At 48.2% G+C, this 24132-nt stretch overlaps 2 protein-coding genes across 5 annotated transcripts in view; both read right to left on the bottom strand.

Annotated features, from left to right (window-relative positions):
* LOC141116940 (Fc receptor-like protein 2) overlaps positions 1-16793 on the bottom strand; it is a 48294-nt gene extending 31501 nt beyond the window's left edge. Inside the window, exons 1-2 of one of the 3 annotated variants that reach the window (XM_073609453.1) lie at positions 16356-16793; positions 7176-7430 (exon numbers count right to left, since the gene is read on the bottom strand). In XM_073609453.1, the coding sequence (XP_073465554.1) occupies positions 7176-7430; positions 16356-16572 (472 nt within the window). In that variant the 5' untranslated portion in view covers positions 16573-16793. The remainder of the gene's footprint in view (positions 1-7175; positions 7431-16355) is intronic. The other 2 variants (XM_073609452.1, XM_073609454.1) reach the window with 2 other exon arrangements.
* Positions 16794-20423: 3630 nt separating this feature from the next.
* Positions 20424-24132, bottom strand: part of LOC141116943 (high affinity immunoglobulin epsilon receptor subunit alpha-like) — a 57986-nt gene continuing 54277 nt past the window's right edge. The window contains exon 4 of one of the 2 annotated variants that reach the window (XM_073609459.1): positions 20424-21177. In XM_073609459.1, coding sequence (XP_073465560.1) covers positions 20888-21177 — 290 coding nt within the window. In that variant the 3' untranslated portion in view covers positions 20424-20887. The remainder of the gene's footprint in view (positions 21178-24132) is intronic. The other variant, XM_073609458.1, reaches the window with a different exon arrangement.

The following is a 24132-nucleotide window of genomic DNA, read 5'->3' as shown; positions in this document are numbered from 1 at the left end:
CCACTTGTCACCTGCAGCCTGTCACCAGATACAGCGTGTCACTTGTCACCTGCAGCCGGTCACCAGATACAGCGTGTCACTTGTTACCTGTAGCCTGTCACCAGATACAGCGTGTCACTTGTCACCTGCAGCCTGTCACCAGATACAGTGTGTCACTTGTCACCTGCAGCCTGTCACCAGATACAGCGTGTCACTTGTCACCTGCAGCCGGTCACCAGATACAGCGTGTCACTTGTCACCTGCAGCCTGTCACCAGATACAGTGTGTCACTTGCCACTGACAGCCTGTCACCAGATACAGCGTGTCACTTGTCACCTGCAGCCTGTCACCAGGTACAGCGTGTCACTTGTCACCTGCAGCCTGTCACCAGATACAGTGTGCCACTTGTCACCTTCAGCCGGTCACCAGATACAGTGTGCCACTTGTCACCTGCAGCCTGTCACCAGATACAGTGTGCCACTTGTCACCTGCAGCCTGTCACCAGATACAGTGTGTCACTTGTCACCTGCAGCCTGTCACCAGATACAGTGTGCCATTTGTCACCTTCAGCCTGTCATCAAATACAGTGTGTCACTTGTCACCTGCAGCCTGTCACCAGATACAGTGTGCCATTTGTCACCTGCAGCCTGTCACCAGATACAGCGTGTCACTTGTCACCTGCAGCCTGTCATCAGATGCAGCGTGTCACTTGTCACCTGCAGCCTGTCACCAGATACAGTGTGCCACTTGCCAACCACAGCCTACCACTAGATACAGTGTGTCACTTACCACCAGCAGCCTTCCACCAGATAGTGTGCCACTTGTCACCTGCAGCCTGTCACCAGATACAGTGTGCCACTTGTCACCTGCAGCCTGTCATCAAATACAGCGTGTCACTTGTCACCTGCAGCCTGTCACCAGATACAGTGTGCCATTTGTCACCTGCAGCCTGTCACCAGATACAGCGTGTCACTTGTCACCTGCAGCCTGTCACCAGATACAGTGTGTCACTTACCACCAGCAGCCTTCCACCAGATAGTGTGCCACTTGTCACCTGCAGCCTGTCACCAGATACAGTGTGCCACTTGTCACCTGCAGCCTGTCACCAGATACAGTGTGCCACTTGTCACCTGCAGCCTGTCACCAGATACAGTGTGCCACTTGTCACCTGCAGCCTGTCACCAGATACAGAGTGCCACTTGTCACCTTCAGCCGGTCACCAGATACAGTGTGCCACTTGCCACTGACAGCCTGTCACCAGATACAGCGTGTCACTTGTCACCTGCAGCCTGTCATCAGATGCAGCGTGTCACTTGTCACCTGCAGCCGGTCACCAGATACAGCGTGTCACTTGTCACCTGCAGCCTGTCACCAGATACAGCGTGTCACTTGTCACCTGCAGCCTGTCACCAGATACAGTGTGTCATTTGTCACCTTCAGCCGGTCACCAGATACAGTGTGCCACTTGCCACTGACAGCCTGTCACCAGATACAGTGTGTCACTTGTCACCTGCAGCCTGTCACCAGATACAGTGTGCCACTTGTCACCTTCAGCCTGTCATCAAATACAGCGTGTCACTTGTCACCTGCAGCCTGTCACCAGATACAGTGTGCCATTTGTCACCTGCAGCCTGTCACCAGATACAGCGTGTCACTTGTCACCTGCAGCCTGTCACCAGATACAGTGTGCCACTTGCCAACCACAGCCTACCACTAGATACAGTGTGTCACTTACCACCAGCAGCCTTCCACCAGATAGTGTGCCACTTGTCACCTGCAGCCTGTCACCAGATACAGTGTGCCACTTGCCAACCACAGCCTACCACTAGATACAGTGTGTCACTTACCACCAGCAGCCTTCCACCAGATAGTGTGTCACTTGTCACCTGCAGCCGGTCACCAGATACAGCGTGTCACTTGTCACCTGCAGCCTGTCACCAGATACAGTGTGCCATTTGTCACCTTCAGCCGGTCACCAGATACAGTGTGCCACTTGCCACTGACAGCCTGTCACCAGATACAGTGTGTCACTTGTCACCTGCAGCCTGTCACCAGATACAGTGTGCCACTTGTCACCTTCAGCCTGTCATCAAATACAGCGTGTCACTTGTCACCTGCAGACTGTCACCAGATACAGTGTGCCATTTGTCACCTGCAGCCTGTCACCAGATACAGCGTGTCACTTGTCACCTGCAGCCTGTCACCAGATACAGCGTGTCACTTGCCACCAGCAGCCTGTCACCAGATACAGTGTGCCACTTGCCAACCACAGCCTACCACTAGATACAGTGTGTCACTTACCACCAGCAGCCTTCCACCAGATAGTGTGCCACTTGTCACCTGCAGCCTGTCATCAAATACAGCGTGTCACTTGTCACCTGCAGCCTGTCACCAGATACAGTGTGCCATTTGTCACCTGCAGCCTGTCACCAGATACAGTGTGCCATTTGTCACCTGCAGCCTGTCACCAGATACAGTGTGCCACTTGCCAACCACAGCCTACCACTAGATACAGTGTGTCACTTACCACCAGCAGCCTTCCACCAGATAGTGTGCCACTTGTCACCTGCAGCCTGTCATCAAATACAGCGTGTCACTTGTCACCTGCAGCCTGTCACCAGATACAGTGTGTCACTTGTCACCTGCAGCCTGTCACCAGATACAGCGTGTCACTTGTCACCTGCAGCCTGTCACCAGATACAGTGTGTCATTTGTCACCTTCAGCCGGTCACCAGATACAGTGTGCCACTTGCCACTGACAGCCTGTCACCAGATACAGTGTGTCACTTGTCACCTGCAGCCTGTCACCAGATACAGTGTGTCACTTGTCACCTGCAGCCTGTCACCAGATACAGTGTGCCACTTGTCACCTTCAGCCTGTCATCAAATACAGCGTGTCACTTGTCACCTGCAGCCTGTCACCAGATACAGTGTGCCATTTGTCACCTGCAGCCTGTCACCAGATACAGCGTGTCACTTGTCACCTGCAGCCTGTCACCAGATACAGTGTGCCACTTGCCAACCACAGCCTACCACTAGATACAGTGTGTCACTTACCACCAGCAGCCTTCCACCAGATAGTGTGCCACTTGTCACCTGCAGCCTGTCACCAGATACAGTGTGCCACTTGTCACCTTCAGCCTGTCATCAAATACAGCGTGTCACTTGTCACCTGCAGCCTGTCACCAGATACAGTGTGCCATTTGTCACCTGCAGCCTGTCACCAGATACAGCGTGTCACTTGTCACCTGCAGCCTGTCACCAGATACAGTGTGCCACTTGCCAACCACAGCCTACCACTAGATACAGTGTGTCACTTACCACCAGCAGCCTTCCACCAGATAGTGTGCCACTTGTCACCTGCAGCCTGTCACCAGATACAGTGTGCCACTTGTCACCTTCAGCCTGTCATCAAATACAGCGTGTCACTTGTCACCTGCAGCCTGTCACCAGATACAGTGTGCCATTTGTCACCTGCAGCCTGTCACCAGATACAGCGTGTCACTTGTCACCTGCAGCCTGTCACCAGATACAGTGTGCCACTTGCCAACCACAGCCTACCACTAGATACAGTGTGTCACTTACCACCAGCAGCCTTCCACCAGATAGTGTGCCACTTGTCACCTGCAGCCTGTCACCAGATACAGCGTGTCACTTGTCACCTGCAGCCTGTCATCAGATGCAGCGTGTCACTTGTCACCTGCAGCCGGTCACCAGATACAGCGTGTCACTTGTCACCTGCAGCCTGTCACCAGATACAGCGTGTCACTTGTCACCTGCAGCCTGTCACCAGATACAGTGTGCCACTTGCCAACCACAGCCTACCACTAGATACAGTGTGTCACTTACCACCAGCAGCCTTCCACCAGATAGTGTGCCACTTGTCACCTGCAGCCTGTCATCAAATACAGCGTGTCACTTGTCACCTGCAGCCTGTCACCAGATACAGTGTGCCATTTGTCACCTGCAGCCTGTCACCAGATACAGTGTGCCATTTGTCACCTGCAGCCTGTCACCAGATACAGCGTGTCACTTGTCACCTGCAGCCTGTCACCAGATACAGTGTGCCACTTGCCAACCACAGCCTACCACTAGATACAGTGTGTCACTTACCACCAGCAGCCTTCCACCAGATAGTGTGCCACTTGTCACCTGCAGCCTGTCACCAGATACAGTGTGCCACTTGTCACCTGCAGCCTGTCACCAGATACAGCGTGTCACTTGTCACCTGCAGCCGGTCACCAGATACAGCGTGTCACTTGTCACCTGCAGCCTGTCACCAGATACAGCGTGTCACTTGTCACCTGCAGCCTGTCACCAGATACAGTGTGTCACTTGCCACTGACAGCCTGTCACCAGATACAGCGTGTCACTTGTCACCTGCAGCCTGTCACCAGATACAGCGTGTCACTTGTCACCTGCAGCCTGTCACCAGATACAGTGTGCCACTTGCCAACCACAGCCTACCACTAGATACAGTGTGTCACTTACCACCAGCAGCCTTCCACCAGATAGTGTGCCACTTGTCACCTGCAGCCTGTCACCAGATACAGTGTGCCACTTGTCACCTGCAGCCTGTCACCAGATACAGCGTGTCACTTGTCACCTGCAGCCGGTCACCAGATACAGCGTGTCACTTGTTACCTGCAGCCTGTCACCAGATACAGCGTGTCACTTGTCACCTGCAGCCTGTCACCAGATACAGTGTGTCACTTGTCACCTGCAGCCTGTCACCAGATACAGCGTGTCACTTGTCACCTGCAGCCGGTCACCAGATACAGCGTGTCACTTGTCACCTGCAGCCTGTCACCAGATACAGTGTGTCACTTGCCACTGACAGCCTGTCACCAGATACAGCGTGTCACTTGTCACCTGCAGCCTGTCACCAGGTACAGCGTGTCACTTGTCACCTGCAGCCTGTCACCAGATACAGCGTGTCACTTGTCACCTTCAGCCGGTCACCAGATACAGTGTGCCACTTGCCACTGACAGCCTGTCACCAGATACAGTGTGTCACTTGTCACCTGCAGCCTGTCACCAGATACAGTGTGCCATTTGTCACCTTCAGCCGGTCACCAGATACAGTGTGCCACTTGCCACTGACAGCCTGTCACCAGATACAGTGTGTCACTTGTCACCTGCAGCCTGTCACCAGGTACAGCGTGTCACTTGTCACCTGCAGCCTGTCACCAGATACAGCGTGTCACTTGTCACCTGCGGCCTGTCACCAGATACAGTGTGCCATTTGTCACCTTCAGCCTGTCACCAGATACAGTGTGCCATTTGTCACCTTCAGCCGGTCACCAGATACAGTGTGCCATTTTTCACCTTCAGCCGGTCACCAGATACAGTGTGCCATTTGTCACCTGCAGCCTGTCACCAGATACAGCGTGTCACTTGTCACCTGCAGCCTGTCACCAGATACAGTGTGCCACTTGTCACCTGCAGCCTGTCACCAGATACAGTGTGCCATTTGTCACCTTCAGCCTGTCACCAGATACAGTGTGCCATTTGTCACCTTCAGCCGGTCACCAGATACAGTGTGCCATTTGTCACCTGCAGCCTGTCACCAGATACAGCGTGTCACTTGTCACCTGCAGCCTGTCACCAGATACAGTGTGCCATTTGTCACCTGCAGCCGGTCACCAGATACAGTGTGCCATTTGTCACCTGCAGCCTGTCACCGGATACAGCGTGTCACTTGTCACCTGCAGCCTGTCACCAGATACAGCGTGTCACTTGTCACCTGCAGCCTGTCACCAGATACAGCGTGTCACTTGTCACCTGCAGCCTGTCACCAGATACAGTGTGTCACTTGTCACCAGCAGCCGGTCACCAGATACAGTGTGCCACTTGTCACCTTCAGCCAGTCACCAGATACAGTGTGCCATTTGTCACCAGCAGCCTGCCACTCCCTCCAGGACACTTCCAGGATGGGTAGGGCCTGCATAGTCAAACAAATCCCTGGAGCCCTCACCCCTCCTGATCTGGGATGGTATGGTTGTGTGTAAAATGAATGCCAGCAGTATTGATCAGACCAAGTTCTATAGAGGGGGGTGTGTACAGCCTTTGGGCTCACACTGGTGTGCTGCAGTTTGGGCGCACTGCTTGTGTATCTGCAGTTTTAGCTTGCAGTCCTATTGATTTTGGTGCGCTTTCAGAAAAAACATGCAACCTAATAGAAATCAATAGGACTGTGGGTAAAACGCAGGAAAACTGCGGATACACCAGCAATGGGCCAAAACACAGCAAAGCAGTGTGAACCCACCTAAAAGCACAAGGAGCCGAGTCTACATATTGACTGCAGTTATAAGAGCCATTGCTGAAGATAAAGGTAAAAGAGGGGGAGAGAAGGGAGATAAGAGTCCAGTCACTGAGCTCACACTTGGATGGTCGGAAGCTTATCACTCAGATATCTGTTCAGTTCACCTTCTATCTGCCGGTGTTCTGACATATACTGTCCTCCTATCGGATAGTGTCCGCTCCGTACTGCGCATGCGCAGCGCTTGCGCAGTACGGAGCAGAAGGAGATACCGAAAGTGTCCGAAGTTGATCAGCTGACCATCAGCTGTACACGGCGCTTCGGCACTTGTTAGCGATGGCTGTGTAAGAGGGCCCCTCGCGGGCTCGCTTCGCTCGCCACGCTTCGGGCACGGCCTCGCTGCGCTCGGCAACTATTTATTCTCACTCTATGTCCACTTGGATAGTAGGGAATGAACCTGGACATAGGGTGAGAATAAAAGCGCAGGCGCTGTGTACAGCTGATGATCAGCTGTTAAACTTCAGAGACTTTCGGCGTCTCGTTTGTCCTCCGTACTGCGCCTGCGCAGTACAGGGCGGACACTATATGATAGGGGACTGTATTTGACAAGACACCGGCTGCAGTTGCTCTGTTCATAATTTCCCCGCCCACACGGCTCCTTCACTGCACACAGAGAGAAGAGAGAGGGGAGGGGGAAGGCAGAGCCATTTGTGTAGGGGGGGGACTGTGCACTGTGACGCTGTAATAACCACAGTGAGCCAACACAGATGCAGCCAGACACCCCTCCATTTACACACAGCTTCTCCTGTCCCCTAGAAGTTTATGGACACGAGAAAATCAGGCTTATACTGCTGGCTGGGCGGGCCGATTTTAAGGCAGGGGCCTGGAGCTGCAGCTCCTAAAGCCCCTATGTTAATCCGGCCCTGTGTGTTGCTGTTCTTCCTCACTGTGTCAGACGCCGTCCTCACTTCACAGGTATAATTCCCAGAATCCTCCAGCTGAGATGACCGCACTCTGTATGTATCAGATACATTGTATCCCCGCACAGTCCATCCATCTCTGTAGAAAGTATAGTGCAGCTCTGTGCCAGGTCTGAGAGGGTTAAGCCTGGTGTGACATGTTACTATCATGGCATCACCTTCACGTATAGAGTAAGGACCAGTTTGTATTTCGGGTCTAGAGAACAGATCTGTAAATTATAGGAAAAATTTACAATGTGTATACTTTTATTACTTGCATAAGACAAAATGTGACCTAACCTATCTTTTCTTTCAACCAATTCTACCCAGCTGTAGAATCAAATGTAAGCATCTATGAGGGCCACCATATCATACATTTCACTAGCAGAAAAATTCATCACCATGATTATATTTTTGACTTTGTTATTGGGTTAGGGTTTGGTTTACTGATATAATACTCATACAAGATGAAGTGAAAAGTACACTGCACACCAGATAATAAGGTTTATAGCTTAAAGGGTTAGTTCACCCATACAAAGTTATTACCCGCACACCCAAGGGCCGCCAGAACAGTATGCATGTATAATCTTGGTGTATGGATATGGTAGAGCTTAGAGTGTAAGCTCCTCTGGTGACAAGACTGATGCGACCAGGGCAGCCATCAGAAATGTTGGGGCCCCTTACACAGCTTTAGGCTTGGGCACCCTGGGGCCTGACCCCCAACATTCTCCAGGGCCCGCCCACTGGTCATCCCACCGAATCCACCCACAGGCCATTCCACTGAGTCCTTCGGTGCACCCACTTGCATTGGAGACTGGAGGGATGGATGGTGCTGGGCATGGGTAGCGATGCGTTGTGGAGACTAGAGGGATGGATGGTGCTGAGCGTGGGTGGCGATGCGTTGTGGAGACTGGAGGGATGGATGGTGCTGGGCTGCGTGGCAATGCGCTGTGGAGACTGGAGGAATGGATGGTGCTGGGCGTGGGTGGCGATGCGTTGTGGTAACTGGAGGGATGGATGGTGCTGGGCATGGGTGGAGATGCGCTGTGGAGACTGGAGGGATGGATGGTGCTGGGCGTGGGTGGAGATGCGCTGTGGAGACTGGAGGGATGGATGGTGCTGGGCGTGGGTGGAGATGCGCTGTGGAGATTGGAGAGATGGATGGTGCTGGGCGTGGGTGGCGATGCGTTGTGGTGACTGGAGGGATGGATGGTGCTGGGCGTGGGTGGCGATGTGTTGTGGTGACTGGAGGGATGGATGGTGCTGGGCGTGGGTGGCGATGCGTTGTGGAGACTGGAGGGATGGAGTAGATTCTGGGCGGGGATGAAGATGATTGAGTTGCATTGTGAAAATGGATGACTCTGGGTGGGGATGAGAGTTGCGTAGTGAAGAGGCTTTCCAAAATGTAACTCTCATCTGCACCCAGAGTCATTCATTTTCACAATGCAACTCAGTTATATCAGCTTGTCAGCCTCAGGGTGTCCTGTCCAAGAAGGAGATAAATAAAGTCTAAATAAAATCTACAGGCAGCACAGGGGGCACAGTCAGCAGCACACATTACATTTTTGCGACTTGCCCTCCATGCTGCACTCTCGGATCTATCTGCATACACCTGTTATTGCTGTGTCCACGTGCACCGTTGACAAGCTGGCCACTCCCCCTGCCCCTGTGCTGGCCAATCACATTACAAGCAAACCCAGCAGCAGCCAGTAGGCTCTGCCTCAGCAAGGAATGGATGAGGAGCGAGTGAGCACTGGCCACGATCACCTGCTGCTGGGGATGTTGCCAGTCTCCATGTACATATTTGTGTGAGTTTCCTCTGGTTAATCTGGTTTCCTCCCATACTTTAAAGACATGCTGGTCGTTTAATTGGAGGTTAGATGGCTGCTGTCTAAATTGCTTATAGTGTGTATGTATGTGTGTGAGACAGGGCTCTTAGATTGTAAGCTCTTTGCATGCAGGGACTGATGTGAATGTACAGTGTGTAAAACTGCCTTTTATTGTTGATGGTGCAATGGTGAAGCTAGACATTCTTTCACCAGGGGCAAAGACTCAGTTCATTATCCCCCCTCTCTGAAGTGAATGGTGGCAGTAGGGAAAAGTTTGGTGTCAGTAGATTTGTGGACGATGTCAGTATTTTTTATTTTAATTTTTTACAATTTTTTTTTTTAGGAGAGCTGTTAGGGGGTTTTGGTAAATTTCAGGGATCTAAACAGAGATTCACAGTCCCTTTCTCTGTAGCCTCATCTCCACTGGGCAGTAAATGAATGGGAAGTGCTCTGTGCTGAGCAGCTCCTGTTCATTCATAAACCGAAGCATAGTAAACAAAGTTTACTATGCCTCAGTTGTGAATGAATAAAGTGAATGATCATTAGTGTGGTGAGCAAGGGGGGGCAGTGGTGCTCAGTGGGGGGGGGGGGGGGGGCAAGAGGGGCAGTGGTTCTCAGTGGGGGGAGATGGAGGGCCCCATGTCAATCATACTCCTTGGCCGACATACGCCGACTGTGACCTCACAGGGACAGTGTCTAGATAGCTTGGTCCCTAAGATGCAAGGAAGTCCTCCTCCTCCTGCTGGTCTTTCTCGTGTACCCTGTGCATCATGGGTGCTCAACCTGTGGCTCTCCAGTTGTTGCAGAACTACAAGTCCCATCATGCCTCTGCCCTTGTTAGTCATGCTTGTAACTGTCAGCCTAGCAATGTCTAATAGGATTTGCAGTTCCGTAACAGCTGGAGGGCCACAGGTTGAGCACTCATGCTGTACAATGTGCCATGCAGTATGTGCCCCAGCAGGAACACAACTGCTACAATACGCAGTACACAGGGTTTTTTTCAGCAGGAACTTGGGGGAGCACAGTTCTGGCAACTACAGCACCGAATGTATATAATACAAAGGAGAGCTGAGTTGTGCTGGAGGGTCTATTATTGCTGGCTGCTGGGGGATCTATTGCTGTGGGGGTCTGTTGTTGCTAGGGAGGTCCATTGTTCCTGGTGGGGATCTATTGTTACCTGGGAAGTCAATTGTTGCTGGGAGGGAGCTACTGTTGAGGGATGGGGTCTATAGTTGCTGGCTGCTCGGAGACATATTGTTGCTGGGGTGGATATATTGTTACTCAGGTTATTTCATTGTAGGACGTCCATTGTTGTTGGGAGGGGGTCAATTGTTGCTGGGAGGGAGCTACTGTTGAGAGAGAGGTCTATTGTTGCTGGCTGCTGGAGATATGTTGTTGCTGGGGTGGATCTTCTAATTACTGGGGGGGGGGGGGATTTTATTGCAGGTGGGACTGTTGTTACATAGTTACATAGTTACATAGTAGGTGAGGTTGAAAAAAGACACAAGTCCATCAAGTCCAACCTATGTGTGTGATTATGTGTCAGTATTACATTATATATCCCTGTATGTTGCGGTCATTCAGGTGCTTATCTAATAGTTTCTTGAAGCTATCAATGCTCCCCGCTGAGATCACCGCCTGTGGAAGGGAATTCCACATCCTTGCCGCTCTTACAGTAAAGAACCCTCTACGTAGTTTAAGGTTAAACCTCTTTTCTTCTAATTTTAATGAGTGGCCACGAGTCTTGTTAAACTCTCTTCTGCGAAAAAGTTTTATCCCTATTGTGGGGTCACCAGTACGGTGTTTGTATATTGAAATCATATCCCCTCTCAAGCGTCTCTTCTCCAGAGAGAATAAGTTCAGTGCTCGCAACATAGGTGTGCGCACAGGGTGTGCTGGGTGTGCCTGGGCACACCCTAATCATACCCTAATCACCCCATGTGCATTAGCATTATCCAGGAGTGGCACCAGTAGCCAGTGTAAATGCCCCAATTATATTAAAGGCTAGGTTCAATTATAGGAACACACTACACTCGTATGTAGAGTGTAGCATGTAGCATAAACTGTCTCCCACCATCAGAGCCTCCTCCATGTGGCAGCAGGTGGTGTTCATGTGTGTTTGAGCTTTGGGGTGCACACCCTAATGCAATAGGCTGCGCACACCTATGGCTCGCAACCTTTCCTCATAACTAAGATCCTCCAGACCCTTTATTAGCTTTGTTGCCCTTCTTTGTACTCGCTCCATTTCCAGTACATCCTTCCTGAGGACTGGTGCCCAGAACTGGACAGCATACTCCAGGTGCGGCCGGACCAGAGTCTTGTAGAGCGGGAGAATTATCGTTTTATCTCTGGAGTTGATCCCCCTTTTAATGCATGCCAATATTCTGTTTGCTTTGTTAGCAGCAGCTTGGCATTGCATGTCATTGCTGAGCCTATCATCTACTAGGACCCCCAGGTCCTTTTCCATCCTAGATTCCCCCAGAGGTTTTCCCCCCAGTGTATAGATTGCATTCATATTTTTGCCACCCAAATGCATTATTTTACATTTTTCTACATTGAACCTCATTTGCCATGTAGTCGCCCACCCCATTAATTTGTTCAGGTCTTTTTGCAAGGTTTCCACATCCTGCGAAGAAGTTTTTGCCCTGCTTAGCTTAGTATCATCTGCAAATACAGAGATTGAACTGTTTATCCCATCCTCCAGATCGTTTATGAACAAATTAAATAGGATTGGTCCCAGCACAGAACCCTGGGGAACCCCACTACCCACCCCAGACCATACTGAGTACTCCCCATTTATCACCAACCTCTGAGCTCGCCCTTGTAGCAAGTTTTCAATCCATGTACTCACCCTATGGTCCATGCCAACGGACCTTATTTTGTACAGTAAACGTTTATGGGGAACTGTGTCAAATGCTTTTGCAAAATCCAGATACACCACGTCTACGGGCCTTCCTTTATCTAGATGGCAACTCACCTCCTCATAGAAGGTTAATAGATTGGTTTGGAAAGAACGATTCTTCATGAATCCATGCTGATTACTGCTAATGATACCGTTCTTATTACTAAAATCTTGTATATAGTCCCTTATCATCCCCTCCAAGAGTTTACATACTATTGATGTTAGGCTAACTGGTCTGTAATTCCCAGGGATGTATTTTGGGCCCTTTTTAAATATTGGTGCTACATTGGCTTTTCTCCAATCAGCTGGTACCATTCCAGTCAGTAGACTATCTGTAAAAATTAGGAACAACGGTCTGGCAATCACTTGACTGAGTTCCCTAAGTACCCTCAGATGCAAGCCATCTGGTCCCGGTGATTTAATAATGTTAAGTTTCTCAAGTCTAATTTTAATTCTGTCCTCTGTTAACCATGGAGGTGCTTCCTGTATTGTGTCATGAGGATAAACACTGCAGTTTTGGTTACTGAAGCCCCCCAATTCACTCGTGAAGACTGAGGAGAAGAATAAATTCAATACCTTCGCCATCTCCCCATCATTTGTAACCAGATGTCCTTCCTCATTCTTTATGGGGCCAATATGGTCTGTCCTCCCTTTTTTACTGTTTACATACTTAAAGAATTTCTTGGGATTTTTTTTGCTCTCCTCCGCTATGTGTCTTTCATGTTCTATCTTAGCTGTCCTAATTGCACCCTTACATTTCTTGTTGCATTCTTTATAAAGTCTGAAGGCTGAGGATGATCCCTCAACCTTGTATTTTTTGAAGGCCTTCTCCTTTGCTTTTATATGCATTTTTACATTGGAGTTAAGCCATCCAGGACTTTTGTTCGCTCTTTTAAATTTATTACCCAATGGGATACATTGGCTAATGCCCTTATTTAATATGCTCTTAAAGCAAACCCATCTCTCCTCCGTATTCTTTGTTCCTAATATTTTATCCCAATTTATGCCTTTTAGCAAGGTTTGTAGTTTAGGGAAGTTGGCTCTTTTGAAATTCAGTGTCTTTGTATTCCCTTTATGTTTCCTATTTGTGCGATTTATACTGAAACTAATTGACCTGTGATCGCTGTTACCTAAATTGCCCGGTATTTCCACATCCGTGATCAGGTCTGTATTGTTGGTAATCAATAGATCCAGTAATGTTTTATTTCTAGTTGGTGCGTCTACCATCTGACCCATAAAATTGTCCTGCAAGACATTAAGGAACTGGCGAGCCTTAAATGAATGCACGGTTCCCTCCGCCCAGTCTATGTCTGGATAATTAAAATCCCCCATTATGATAACACTTCCCATCTTTGCTGCTAATCCAATTTGTGATAGGAGATCCATCTCTACTTCCTCCCTCAGGTTAGGGGGCCTATAGCAGTATTATTTTCCCCTTAGCTTCATCCCTTTGGAGCTCTACCCATAAGGATTCCACCTCCTCTCTAGCTCCCTCAGTGATGTCATCTCTCACATTCACTTGTACATTAATCTTGATATATAGGCATACCCCTCCCCCTTTTTTACCCTCTCTATCCTTGCGGTATAGGGTATACCCTTGAAAGTTTGCCAGCCAATCATGAGAGCTGTTGAACCAGGTCTCTGAAATTCCCACATAATCCAAATCCTCCTCGTACAACAGTATCTCTAGCTCACCCATCTTGTCCGCCATGCTCCTGGCATTGGTGAACATGCCACATAGTTTAGACCGGTCGCATATTGTCCTCATATTGGGTGTTTTGAGACTGCAACTAGGACTTGCTACTATACTCACCTTGTGTTTTTGTGCTTTGGTTAACCTACCACTAATGCCCCCAATACTACCTTCTGGAATATCTTCCGCGCTGGCTATCTCTGCCTCTGGACCCTCCCCCCCATCGCCTAGTTTAAAAACCCCTCTAACTTTTTGGCCATCTTCATTCCCAGCAGATCTGCACCCTCCTCATTTAGGTGCAGTCCGTCCCTTCTATAGTACCGGTTACCGACGAAGTCGGCCCAGTCCTCCAGGAACCCAAACCCCTCCTTATTACACCAGCTCTTCAGCCACTTGTTTACTTCCCTAATCTCCCTCTCCCTTTCTGGTGTGGCTCCATGCACCAGTAGTATTCCTGAGAATACTACCTTGGAGGTCCTTTTCCTCAATTTAGCTCCTAAGTCCCTAAAATCCTTCTTTAGGACACTCCACCTGCCTCTGACTTTGTCATTGGTGCCAACGTGCACCATGACAGCCGGGTCTTCCCCAGCCCCTCCCAGTAATCTGTCCACAAGATCCGTGATGTGCCGAACCCGAGCGCCCGGTAGACAACATACTGTTCGGCGCTTCAGGTCTTGGTTACAGATTGCCCTCTCTGTCCTTCTAAGAATTGAGTCCCCTATCACCAGAATCTGTCTTTCCTTTCCCTTTGCTGCCCCCCCACTCTCACTGGAGGAGTTCTTCCCCCGGCAGTTAGGAGAGTCCCTCAGCTCCAGCAGTGCTGGTCCCTGACTGGTTTCACCAATGTCACTCAATGGAGCGTACTTATTGGGATGCTCCAGTCCTGGATCGGCCTCCCTGGCACTTCCCCCTCTACCCCTCCTGACTGTCACTCATCTACTCTTTGCTAGTGCCTGCACCTCTTTGTCTCCACCCGCCTCTGTGCTGGCCCCTTCCGGTACCTGCCGTGTACATTCCTGGCTCTCCTTTAGTATGGAGGGACTTCTCAGTGCTGACAGTTGCTTCCCCAGATTCAGAACCTGGGCTTCCAGGGAAACAATGTGCTTACATTTTGCACAGCAGTATTCGCCCTCGATTGGATGATCAAGGAACGCATACATGCAGCAAGATGTACAAAGAGTCACCTCTCCACACCCGCCGGGCATCGTACCTATTAAATTTAGTGAGGATTGGGGATTTTACCCTGTCCAAATTACCTAATAGCTAGCTTCCTGGCACTAATACTCAAGACAATACACAGGTACACAACAAGACAATACACAGGTACTCACAGACCTACGTGCAATCGCAGAACAGTCGCAGACCTACGTGCACTCACAATACTCAAGTATACAGTACACAATACACAAGTACTAACGATCCACACACACTACTCAGACAACACTTATGTACTCACACTACACAGGTACTATGACCCCTGTTATAACCTCCTGTTTTAAATTCTGGTTTTAACTCACCACTTAGACCAGTTCCACTAACTCTGGTTTTAACTCACCACTTAGACCACTTCCACTAACTCTGGTTTTAACTCACCACTTAGACCAGTTCCACTTGGTCTAAGTTCCTACAGCCTCACAATGAGCAGGCTCAGGATGAGTCCTACACACAGTTATATAGGCTGCAATCACATGTGAGCAATTAACCACTCCCCTTAATTGATAGCCTGAAGGAACCAAAGAAGAAAAAAAAAAAAAAGCTATTTAAAAAGTGACAGAAAAAGGTGATTGAAAAACTGAAGGGAAGGGAATCTATTGTTGCTGGGGGGGTCTACTGTTGCTGGATACGGGGGATTTATTGTGACAACAAATTCCAAACAAATTACTTAGCATCACCAATGTTACTGGGCTCTGCATTCTCTAAAAGGGGCTGTACTGGGAGGTGGGTAGGTGGTAGAACCAAGGTGATGTGAGCAAAATGTGTGGGCCGCTCAGGCTCCATAGGGGGGGTATGTAGACAACAGCTGCTAGAATGCTGACAGGGGATGGAGCCTGTCCTGGCTCCTGCAAAGGTTCAAGGAAAGGAAGGGTGACCCCTGGAAGTCGTAACATCTATGGTGGCCTGCTGCAATGAATGGAGTGGCAACCTCAGCCTGGACTCCGACCAGGCCACGACACAAACGCGTTTCATTCTACCCGCGGAGCTTACTGAAATGCGTTGGGGGCGTGGCCTGGTAGGAATCCAGGCTGAGGTTTCCACTCCATTCATTGCAGCAGGACACCATAGATGTGTGACTTCCAGGGATCACCCTTCCTTTATTGGTAGAACCAAGGGACAGTGCTCTGAGGTGGGTAGGGGGTGGAGACAAGAGGGGACTTGGCGGGGGGAGGGATAGGTGCCCCTATTCTGACAAAAAAAGCCCTGATGGTACTTATATAAACAATGAAGTAAAAATAACAAAAGAGAGTATCAGAGCTTGCACTCACTTTGTATGAGGATGTGGACTCAAAATGTTACTTGGCTCTGCACTCTCTAAAAGGAGTGTTAATTGGAGGTGGGTAGGATGGTAGAACCAAGGGATGGTGCTCTAGGGTTGGTAGGGGGTGGAGAGAAGGGGTGAATTGGAAGGGGGGGGGGGTACCTGCAACTATTCTCTAAGAAAAAAAGCCCTGATGGTACATTAATCAAGAATGAAGTGAAAATAACATAAAGGAGTATCGGAGCTTGCACTCACTTTGTACGAGGATGTGGGCTTCAGGGCTCTTTCTTCTAACATTTCCATCCTGGGATTGTACAGAACACTGATACCTTCCTGTGTTCTCTTCTCCGGCTTTACCAATCACATAACTGGTCTTCCTATCAGCACTTCTGATAATCTCAGAGTCTTTATAAAATGTATATAAGAGGATGGTACTACTTTGAACAGGATTGGTCACACAAACCAATGTCATCGGCTCGCCCTCATTCACAGGGAGTGCTGGATCAACTCTTATTTCTGGGAACAACTCTAGAACACATATTAAAAATTAATCAGGTTCAAAAAGACTTACATGAAAATCTGGTATTGTATTCAATATTTTTTAGTGAGCTAATGAAAATAAAAAATGATTAAAAATTCTAGTTTTGTAAAAAGTATTTTTCTGCCCAATGGATTACTCAACACTTGGACAATGGAGAACGTGTAAATATATGTTAAAGGTATAAAAATAATAACAAACAAAATCAGCATGAAAATAAAAATTAAATGGAGAGGGAGAATAAGGAGTTACTTAGGGCTGATTAGAGTAATTTAAGGGATTATAAGGGGTTAAACAGAGGAACATTTAATTAAAAAAATGTTTTTTCTTTTTTTTTATACTTGACTGGTTGCTTTAAACGGACTTCATCAGATTGAAGTTCATCCCTTTGATCTGTAGATGAGTAAACAGAAAGATACAAAATGAAACAATTTTTCTTTTTATCTTTCCATTTCAGCGGCTGAGCGATGTTGTTGATAAACATTTCGTGGCTGTTTTTTTTTTTTGAAAGCTCCAATTGCCGGGACTTTGTTTACACTCCAGCTGTCAAAGGGGAACACCACTGACAGCTGAATGAGTCATCGGTTGTTAAGGACGTGGCGGCCCCGCTCCTTAAAGCAGAGCTCCACCCAAAAGTGAAAGTTCCGCTTTAAGCTCTCCTTGCATTTGGCATGTAATTTATTTTGGAGGGGAAGTGGGTACCTGGTTTTTACAGGTACTTCCTGTCCCACTTTCTTCTTCCGTCTTCTGGCTGCCTAGGTGACTCCTCCTCTGCCCCTAGGCAGCCCCTCCCTCTCTGCAATCTTCTGAGACACGTCACAGGTCCCAGAAGATTGCCTAGCCACTAGGAGAGTGCAGTGTGACTCACGCATGCGCAGTGCGTTCACGGCCGTGAAGCAGCAAGCTGTCACAGCCGGTGCCCTCAGTTGCTTTGACGGCACCGCAGAGAGGAGGGGGAGAAAAGAGGGGCTTCGGGCGGCCGCATTGCTGGACCATGGGACAGGTGAGTGTCTGTTTATTAAAAGTCAGCAGATAAACTTTTTGTAGCTGCTGACTTTTAAAAAACTGAAAAACAAGTGGAACTCTGCTTTAACAACCGATAATTGCCAGCTTTTTTTTTTTTTTTTTTTTTTTTTTTTACATTTAAGCTGCCAGTGGGGGAATCCCGCTGTCAGCTGAAAGAACTGAGCCTGAAAGTATTGGTTTCAGGTATCGGAGCATTTGCGCAAGTACTGATACTCATACAAATTCTTAGTATCGGCACTGATACCGATATCGGTGCAACCCGAATTTCCACCGATGCATTTTTTGGAAAGGTGGAGGGACTTTTTGATATGGAAATTAAGGATATGAAAATTAAGGGGAACCCTGCGCCAATTTAAAAAAAAAAATGATTTGCCCCCTCTGACCCCACAGGGACTTTCCCATGGCTTCCCCGTGGTGTCAGAGGGGGGCGGGGCCACCCGGTTACATAAAATGGGTGACCCCGCCTCCTCTGACACTATGGGGAATCCATGGGAAAGTCCCCGTGGCGTCAGAGGGGGCGGGTCAACTGGGTACATCACCGGGTGGCCCCGCCGTCTGCTATATAAGAACTGTCAAAGGCGAAGAAGCGTCACATGACGGGAGCCTCCCATGGAGGCGGATTGGTGGCGCCTTTTATTTTTTTAATTTTTCGGTCCGTCGGCGGAGCGATATAAGAAGATGAAGGGACATCGTGGGACATTTTTATTTTTTTTATTTTTTAATAAAGGACTTGTCCCAAGCTGTGTCTTGTCTTTTTTAACATTTTGACACTTTTTTTGTGAAATGCTAGGGGAACTTGTACCCTGTTACCATTTCACACGGGGGGGGGGGAGGCCGGGATCTGGGAGTCCCCTTGTTAAAGGGGGCTTCCAGATTCCGATAAGCTCCCCTCCCGCAGACCCCCACAACCACCGGGCAAGGGTTGTGGGGATGAGGCCCTTGTCCCCATCAACATGAGGACAAGGTGCTTAGGGGGGCTACCCCAAGCACCCTCCCCATGTTGAGGGCATGTGGCCTGGCACGGTTCAGGAGGGGGGGCGCTCTCTCGTCGCCCCCCCTCTTTTCCTGCAGCCTGCCAGGTTATGTGCTCGGATAAGGGTCTGGTATGGATTTTGGGGGGACCCCTACGCTATTTTAAATTTGGTGCAGGGTTCCCCTTAATTTCCATATCAAACCCGAAGGGCCTGGTATGGATTTTAGGGGGGGACCCCCCCACGCAATTTTTTTTTTAAATTTTGGTTCGGGGTTCCCCTTAATATTCATACCAGACCCAAAGGGCCTGATAATGGACTGGGGGGGGGGTTCCCATGCTCTTTTTTTCAATGACTTTTATCTATATTGCCGAGACCCGACAATTCATTACAGCTGTGGTCAGTTTTAAATGACAATTTTTCCTTTAGAAATGTCAGTTTGCTGTGGTACTGTTCTAAACACGGGAAAAATATGCCACTTTACAGGCATACTATAGACACCCCCCAGGCACAATATTTAAAAGAATATTTCATTTTTATTGTTTCACTTTAAGCATTAAAAAAAATCACTGCTCCTGAAAAAACGTCAGTTTAAAAAAAAAAATGTTTGCATTGATCCATGTCCCCTGGGGCAGGACCCGGGTCCCCAAACACTTCTTATGACAATAACTTGCATATAAGCCTTTGGAAATTAGCACTTTTGATTGTTCATGTTAGTGTCCCATAGACTTTAACAGTGATTCGGCAGCTTTCAAATGTGCCACGAACACCGCTTATTGTTCGCTGTTCGGCAAACAGGCGAACACTCGATATTTGATTTGAATATCGGGCTCATCCCTAGTGGGGATGGTGTGTTCAGGGTGATGTGCAGTGTTAGTTTTCCACCACACATAGCGTTTTGTGGTGGAGGAAAAAAGTTGAATTTTGGTCTCATCTGACCAGAGCACCTCCTTCCACATGTTTGCTGTGTCCCCCACATGGCTTCTCACAAACTGCAAACAGGACTTCTTATGGTTTTTTTTCACCAATGTCTTTCTTCTTGTCACTCTTCCATAAAGGTCAGATTTGTGGAGAACACGACTAATAGTTGTCCTGTGGACAGATTCTCCCACCTGAGCTGTGGATCTCTGCAGCTCCTCCAGACTTACCATGGACCTCTTGGCTCTTCTATGATGAATGCTCTCCTTACCCGGCCTGTCAGTTTAGGTGGACGGCCATGTCTTGGTAGGTTTGCAGTTGTGCCATACTCTTTCCATTTTCGGATGATGGATTGTACAGTGCTCCGTGAGATGTTCAAAGCTTGGGATATTTTTTTTTATAACCTAACCCTGATTTATACTTCTCCACAACTTTATCTCTAACCTGTCTGGTGTGTTCCTTGGCCTTCATGATGCTGTTTGTTCACTGATGTTCGCTAACAAACTTATGAGGGCTTCACAGAACAGCTTTATTTATACTGAGATTAAATGACACACGGGTGGACTCTATTTACTAATTAGGTGACTTCGGAAGGCAATTGGTTCCATTAGATTTTAGTTAGTGGTATCAGAGTACTGGGGGGCTGAATACAAATGCCCCCCCACACTTTTCACTTATTTATTTGTAAAAAAATGTGAAAACCATTGATCATTTTCCTTCCACTTCACAATTATGTGCAACTTTGTGTTGGTCTGTCACATAAAATCCCAATAAAATACATTTACGCTTTTGGTTGTAACATGACAAAATGTGGAAAATTTCAATGGATATTTATTCATTTCAGGTACTTATATAGCACCATCAATTTACACAGCGCTTTACATATACATTGTACATTCACATCAGTCCCTACCCTCAAGGAGCTTACAATCTAAGGTCCCTAACTCACATTCATATACTAGGGCCAATTTAGACAGCAGCCAATTAACCTACCAGCATGTCTTTAGAATTTGGGAGAACATGCAAACTCCAGGCAGGTGGCGCCATGGTTGGGATTTGAACCAGCGACCCTTTTAGCTGCTAGGGGAAAGTGCTAACTACTACACCATTGTGCTGCCCGGTATGAATACTTTTTCAAAGCACTGTATATGTCAGAGATATATAAATGTATAATAATAATAGTGTCTGACTGTGGGGGGACATTAGAGTGTAAGCTCCTCTGGTGCAGAGTCTGAAGTGAGTGGCTCAGTTTTATTTGACATGATGCATTGCTATTACATAAAAATGTAAAGTAAAGAAATAATGAATACCAAAAAAGCTTTTTGGACAGAGATTCAAAAGCACAAATGAAGATATAGTATACCTTGAACAGTAACATATTCTTCAGCAGATATCCATTTATCAAACGCAAGAACAAGTCTAAAATATTTGTGACATTTGTATTTTCCAGTTGCAGCCGTGGTGACATTTGGAATATGTAAGATGTCGTCTGTGATGACCCATTTCTCATCATCCTTGTAAAAGATAGTCTCTTCATCGGTTTTGTATTTGTCCCCACTGCGACATCTCAGGCTCAGGTGATCGCCTTCTACTATGGCTAGTGGGGTCTGCAGGATGAGATAATCTAGAAACCAACCAAGAAAATTGTAAAAGAGATGTAATCAGAGAACTGCACATTTATTGATCAAGCGGTGATTGCAGTGGCATTGCTACAAAGGTGCGAACAGCATCCGAGTGACACCCACAAGAGGGGTGACACCATCAAGTAGCACTGTGGCAGGCTGGGGGAGGAGAGCCGCGCCAATGCGCTCAGCCTGCTCACTCAGTGCCCTACTGCCCTGTCCTGCTGTCACTCCTCAGTGGCAGGACAGAGTACTGTGACAGGCTAGGGGGGGGGGGGGACACCACTTATTATCACACCAGGTGACACCAACCCTAGTGATGCCACTAGGAGATTGGGAGTGAAGTATCTAAAAAATCATAGGTTTGCCCTGAGATTTTAAATGAGGAGCAACACACATCGCCACATAAATACATGATGTACAAATTTATTAAGGAATAAAAATACAATTCTCATTACATTGCATAAAAAGCAGATACAATGTTGTCAAGCTGATTTTTTAACGATTCCATGATACATTTCATACAGGTTAAAGATATTCCAAGTACTATCCTGTATGATAAAGATGAAAAATGCATCCTAAAAATTTGACGTGTTTCTGTTCACTTCATAAGAAGTAGATGCACATAAAAATATATCTGTAAATTTGAACATCAATCACAGGCACAGACACATGGACTGAAGCTTCTGTTTAACCTCCTCCTCTCAGTACTCATGCAAAAGCAATAAAAGAAATAGTGCTCTCAATACAATTTAAATAGGTTGAAACCCTATAAAAAAATTAAAAAAGAGATCCTGTTCCCTTATAGTAGGTTAAACAGCACAGCGCTTGTGGTGTCGAATCTGTCCCTTTCTATGCTTAAAAAAAAAAACAGGTTGATCCTGCCTGTTCTTAGTGTGCTGCTGATCCATGATTACCGTGGCCAGGTTACATGCCTCCGTCAACCTGCTGCTCTCCTCTCTCCCCCTCCCTCCTTGCCTGTCAGTGCCTGTATGTGTTTGCCGCTCCTCCCCTCTTGCCTTCATTAGTAGCTGGCAGTAAAGTTAAAGAAAGATTACTGCCAGCCCCTCTGTTGTACCAATCCATCCTATACTGTGTACATCAGGGGTCCTCAAACTACGGCCCGCGGGCCGAATCTGGCCCTCCAGCATTTTTTATCTGGCCCGCGGACTGCCCCTTTAACATCGCAGCACTCCCCCTGCCCTCTGCTACTTTTATAGGACAGGAAACATGACAGGTCTGGACAAAGGACCTTTTGTGTTAAGAAGCAGGTGATTGGTTACTAGGCATCGGGGCGGTCCCAGGAAGCAATCACCTGCCTTTCACTTGCAAAGTCCCGCCCTTTGTCCGGACCTACCATGCTTCGTGTCTTGTGTGATACAGGTAACAGAGGGGAGTGGGAGTGCTGTGATATTATACAAGGGGCGGCAGTGTAATATCGATGAGGGGAGTCTGTGATATGGGGGATCTGTGATATGGGGGGAGTCTGTGATGGGGGATCTGTGATGGGGGATCTGTGATATGGGGGATCTTTGATATGGGGGATCTGTGATGGGGGATCTGTGATATGGGGGATCTGTGATGGGGGATCTGTGATGGGGGATCTGTGATGATGGGGGATCTGTGATGGGGGATCTGTGATATGGGGGGATCTGTGATGGGGGATCTGTGATGGGGGATCTGTGATATGGGGGATCTGTGATGGGGGATCTGTGATGGGGGATCTGTGATGATGGGGGATCTGTGATGGGGGATCTGTGATATGGGGGGATCTGTGATGGGGGATCTGTGATGGGGGATCTGTGATGGGGGATCTGTGATATGGGGGATCTGTGATATGGGGGAGTCTGTGATATGGGGGAGATCTGTGATGGGGATCTGTGATATGGGGGAGTCTGTGATATGGGGGGAGTCTGTGATATGGGGGGATCTGTGATATGGGGGATCTGTGATGGGGGAATCTGTGATGGGGGAGTCTATGATGGGGGAGTCTGTGATGGGGAGATCTGTGATATGGGGGGATCTGTGATGGGGAGTCTGTTATGGGGGGATCTGTGATGGCGGAGTCTGTTATGGGGGGATCTGTGATATGCGGGGATCTGTGATGGGGGAGTCTGTTATGGGGGGATCTGTGATGGCGGAGTTTGTTATGGGGGGATCTGTAATGGCGGAGTCTGTTATGGGGGGATCTGTGATATGGGGGATCTGTGATGGGGGAGTCTGTTATGGGGGGATCTGTGATGGTGGAGTCTGTTATGGGGGGATCTGTGATGGGGGAGTCTGTTATAGGGGGGGGTCTGTGCTATGGGGGGGACTGATATGGGGGGATCTGTGACAGGGGAGTCTGTGATGGGGGGGATCTGTGATATGGGGGGACTGTGATATGGGGGGATCTGTGATGATGGAGTCTGTTATGGGGAAAGTCTGTGATGGGCCGTCTCTTATGGGGGTATCTGTGATGGGGGAAGTATGTGATATGGGGGAATCTGTTATGTGGGGCTTTGTGATAGAGAGAAGTTTGTGTTGGGGGCTTTGTGATGGGGGGATCTGTCATGGGGGGCTTTGTTATGGGCTGAGTCTGTGATGGGGAGGGGGGGTCTGTGATTGGGAGTGGTTCTGTAATGAGGGGAGTCTGTGAAATACTGATAAGTTCATATTGATTACAATTGTTCTTTATTTTAAATATTGTACTGTTATTTCCTGGTTTTTTTTGCACTACATATAAGATGTGTGCATAGGAATTAGTTCATATTTTTTTAAACTATAGTGCGGCACCCCAACAGTCTGAGGGACCGTGAATTGGCCCCCTGTCTAAAAAGTTTGAGGACCCCTGGTGTACATGTTTGTATGAAATTATGCCTTTAAATAACTTATCTCAGATCTTTTCTGGACGGTCATGTGACCTCAGCCCACTCTTCTCCCCTGATCTATGGGCTACAGTGGGAGAGGCCAAAATC

Source organism: Aquarana catesbeiana, linkage group LG13 (assembly GCF_042186555.1).
Source record: "Aquarana catesbeiana isolate 2022-GZ linkage group LG13, ASM4218655v1, whole genome shotgun sequence".
Classification (NCBI taxonomy): Eukaryota; Metazoa; Chordata; class Amphibia; order Anura; family Ranidae; genus Aquarana; species Aquarana catesbeiana.
The sequence above is the reverse complement of the archived record's forward strand: the minus strand, read 5'-3'. Positions and strand labels throughout refer to the sequence as shown.